The sequence below is a fragment of the Ruditapes philippinarum genome, unplaced genomic scaffold, assembly GCF_026571515.1.
Source record: "Ruditapes philippinarum isolate M1 unplaced genomic scaffold, ASM2657151v2 ctg4141_1_1_1_1, whole genome shotgun sequence".
NCBI classification, from domain to species: Eukaryota; Metazoa; Mollusca; class Bivalvia; order Venerida; family Veneridae; genus Ruditapes; species Ruditapes philippinarum.
In genome coordinates this window covers 47,501-52,101 of record NW_026860316.1, presented here as the reverse complement: position 1 = coordinate 52,101, position 4,601 = coordinate 47,501, and the positions used below count along the sequence as shown (strand labels likewise).

Genomic DNA, 4,601 nt, shown 5'->3' with positions numbered 1-4,601 from the left:
AATACCCATTTCAAGATTTCTTTGTTATAAGCGATAACAAAAATAATGGTGCATAATATATAAATATATAAAATAAAAATCATGTATTTATTTGCATGGCATGCTGATTTGGTGAAACATTATTGATTAATATAATGGAAGTCTGTTACCTGAATTTTAGACTAGTATGAGGAAATTTACTTATTCATGCGAGTCAAAGATATAAAAGCTACTTGACATTAATGGTAAATAAAGAGTTATTTTTAATTGATTTATTTGGAGATAAATCCACGATTTTGTTTAATTGCTACAAGATCCGCATCTGACTAACCAGTGTGTTTACATTCCTGTCAATGAACCAATAACACCGCATGTTAAAACTGCAGACGAAAGTTTCTGTTATTAAAATGTTACAGTATTCGGCAAATCAACGTACTGAGTTGTGCTTTGTTTTGTATGGTAGTTGTGATCAGCCTGTGTTCCAACGTAGTCCATAATGTAACAGTGACTGAAAACAATTTACAAATAAATCATTTAAAACGTACTACAATCAGAATGATAATAATGTAAGAAATTCATACAAATATTTATTTTCAAAAATAATGTATCAATTTTATTACATCATTTTGTGTTACAAACATGTAAACGACATAGATTTCATATTTGATCGAAATGAATGCTATCTTCTGTGTAGCAAAATAACACCTATAAATAAAATCTAGCACTGTCTCATATAAAGTTTTTTTCTTGCCGGATCACTTATTTCAGGTGGTTACTTGACGACATTGTCTTTATCCAGTGCCAGTCTTTTGCTTAATATTGTACATCTAAGCTCAGCAGGAAGGGTCTGGAATACTGTTTTACATTCACCAATTATTTTACGGTAAGTGATTTTTTTTCCGTTTATTTCTTGTGTATTTGAATGATAGTCGGTACAAAGCGTGTCAGGTTTATACGAACCATAATATATTCTATGCGGCATTTTGGCGATAATGTCCACAGCGTTGTCTACAAGTGATATGTAATTCAGTGCCAAAGACGTCGTGAGAATACTTAAACATTGTCGTGTTGGTTTTATATGAAACATATAAAAGCCAGTTTTGCTTTTAGCAGATACATATTCTTTCTCGAGCCAGTTTTTCATAACCGATTTGCAACTTTGGATGATTGAGTCAACTTGATATTCCTCCGCTATAGGTACAATGCGCAGTACATTGGCTTCTGAAAAGAAATAAAGAAATGCAATAAGACAGGGCCGAGGTGTTACTGGAATTCATTCGATTTTGCCATACCGTTTATTAAAGATGGAAAACTAATTTCAAGTAAATCGATTTTGTATTACTATGTACACAAAACAAAACATATAACTATTATATCATTTATTTTTCTTTTTTTCTTTTTTTCTTTTCTTTCTTTCTCTTTTATTTTTGCTGCCTAGGTATTATATGATAAGGAAATTACTCTGCAGTAAGTGAAACTGAAACAAATGCATAAGTGTACAGAAAAGTAGGCATTAAGAAGAACATCCTTCTTACATTGTCGAGCATATTTTATTCATTTACATTCTAATTTATAACTCAGTTCTTACCATCATGTTAAACTGTGTGATGTCTTATTAATTAATTTGATAAGAAAAAAACATTAACACATACAGCATGACTTTGAACGTTAAAATGCGATTATTTCAGACACAGTAAATGGGAGTTCCCTATCCCACAACAAATCCTACCGAAACAATTGATCAGTTATATATAGCTTTTTAATCATGGAAACAAAAGCAGTTACACAAGTCGATAGATTAAACTATTACCTATTAATGTACTAATATATTTGCTATGTAAAACGCGTACGATAAAAAAGAAAACAAAGAACATTTTTAATACTATGTAGACATATTGAAAAATATGCATATGTTACCATCAAATTGACTTTATATTAGGAAAATACTATGCTAGTGTCTGATATAACATAATTTATCTGACAAATGGTACATCCTCGGCCTTGATACTAATTTTGGTATTCTAATTATAACGTTTTCAAGTTAGTATATGTTTCTTTTTTTAAATTTCAAATGAAACATTAACCTGTTAAGAAACTCTCGAGTTCATGCTCGGTGCATATTACGAGTCATGGTCATATTTAGAAGATATCGTTCTACATGTTTTAAGTCAATTGATCAATTAAGGGAGCCTTTATATGTAAAAATATATTCGATTCAAAGTGTATCAGTTTAAGATTTTTAAAACTAGTGACAGGTAAAATCTTCTTCTTTTTCTTTTCATTTCAATGTGTATTGATAAGTTGTCTTATATAGCTGTGGATGACTGATAACGTTAAATATATCAGATATGCACCTGTTCAACAGAAATCAATGAAATGACATGATAAAAGTACTTGTGATGCTTTTGTATTGATTCCATTACCCCATTCAAACTCGGATCTCACGATTTATTTATTAGAGACAAAAAACCATATTAATAAAACCGCCTCCTCTTTCCTGATAAACGACATAGATAGACTTTAACAACGGTAATATATACACGTAATTAAGGATAAACATAACATTGAATATTTATGTCATTAATAAAATATCATTACTTACCTGTAACTGGCTTTAATGTCCCTGGATGAATACACATCAAAAATTCATGAAAGTCTGTATAGCTCTTCTCTTTCAACAAAACTGCTGATTGCTGCTTTTCTTTGAAATCATTTTTAAACATGGCCTCAAAAACTGGTGAAGATAGTATAAGAAAGTTTTGTGAAACATACAGTTCTTGTTGATCATCGAAAACTAAACGTACTTCATCCAAACACTTTCCATGTGCGGTAAACGGCTCCGGACACTTCGGACATTCTTCCTTCTCATCTTCTGTGTGTGTACTCATTTCAAATCTGTTTTATTATAAAATCCTTGAATGATTAAAATAATATAGATATAGCTCTTTTAATTCTTGAATGAATAAATAAATATATTTTTTCTTCAATCAACCATTTAACGAATATAACAGGTTTAAACTGACTTGATATACAAATCAATACGAGCAAAATACATTTATAAAGCTTTCAATACACCACGAATCAGCTATAGAATATATCGTTTCTACATTTTTGACGCGTTAATCTTTAGTTTCGCCAAAACAGGTTCGTTATGTATAGTTCATACAAGTAAGATAAAATCAGATCGATATGGTACGTTATTTAAAGCATACGAAATCACTTGTTCGTAAGCGGACTTCATCATAGAAAACGCTATTCAGAAAACAAAGTTTAATTTATACAAAAGAATAAGAACGTGGAAAAGTTATATGAACGGTGATTTCGATTAATTATATAGGCATGAATTTTTGTGGTTTTTGTCAAAAAGGAAAAATTCAAGTAATATTGTGCAAAATAATCTTACAGCAGACGAAACCGGGGTTAGTATCTCGAAGCTATCGTTAGCATAACGACTATCGTATACCTCTCGTTAGGGTTTTCACCGCTATCTCGACGCTCTCGTAATTAACGAATAATCGTTAACATGCCCAATTATAAACGGATGCCTAGAGGGTGTCGTAAGGCTCTCGTTACTATCATTTTGACACAAAAGTAAGAAAGGTGCGATTTTAAAGTACATAAAAAATGAGAATTATATCATTTTATTGATAAAAAATGATGAACCGACATAAATATAGTAGATCTATTGTATTTCTTTTTCTCATGAATTTTCACAGGCCCGTAATAGATTTTATTGTGTAAATTCACTCAAAGAACTCTTTAAATTAATACAATTCCATAAAAAAATATCATTGATTATTTGAAAGAGATAAACTTGTATTCTTGGATCTAATTGGCTCATTTTTATTGTCATTTACAAAGTTTTACATAACATTTTAAGCCTATTATAGCATTCGACACGATATGGCCAGTTATGTGTTGACGACACGTAAAAATCCAAACAAACAAAAATTTTCTCACATATCAAACATATGTAAAGGTTCTTTACATTTTGATTAAGAAATAATATATCCCAAACTGTGATTTTATTGCTCAATAACATCACTGTTTGGAGTTCGGATGCGGGGAATTATATCACGAGGGCGGATGAAAAAAAAACATATCATAACTTAAACAGCGAAAGGAATAATCTCCGTAATGTGTAATTTTGCACAAGAAAACATATATAAATATATGCATACATCATGCTGAAAATTCAACAAAATTGAAACTAGTTACAAAATTATATTTCGAAAAGTAAACTGTGACGTATTAATTACATCATGAAGAAAAGTGCATTACGTCAGCTGCAAAAATCGGTACCACAAAAAGGCATGTAATATATATAGAAATGTTGTTTGTTTATCATTTTATATTAACATATATTTCACTCGCGAACACCAGTTGTTATAATTTAACTCGTTATATTTTAATTTATAATACAGCAAACATCCTTTGTTTAAAACAAAATGAAAATTTATCGATATTAATTAACAGCAGCCATGTATATATTTAGTAATACAGATTTTTGACAGGTTATATGGCCGTATATAAACGATAACCCGAGCCGCCAAGTGAGAGTTATATTGCAAACAAAATTATATCGGCCATATATTTTGTTTGCAGACGATGCAGTATTTTTT

At 30.2% G+C, this 4,601-nt stretch overlaps 1 protein-coding gene across 1 annotated transcript; it reads right to left on the bottom strand.

Moving 5' to 3' along the window:
- Window positions 1-3,069, bottom strand: LOC132759635 (uncharacterized). The gene is made up of 2 exons (XM_060751443.1): window positions 2,582-3,069; window positions 1-1,200 (listed from the first exon to the last, which is right to left on the bottom strand). Exons 1-2 carry the CDS (start codon window positions 2,865-2,867, stop codon window positions 752-754), a joined length of 735 nt encoding a protein of 244 aa, XP_060607426.1. The 5' UTR covers window positions 2,868-3,069; the 3' UTR covers window positions 1-751.
- Between the last annotated feature and the right edge of the window lie 1,532 nt (window positions 3,070-4,601).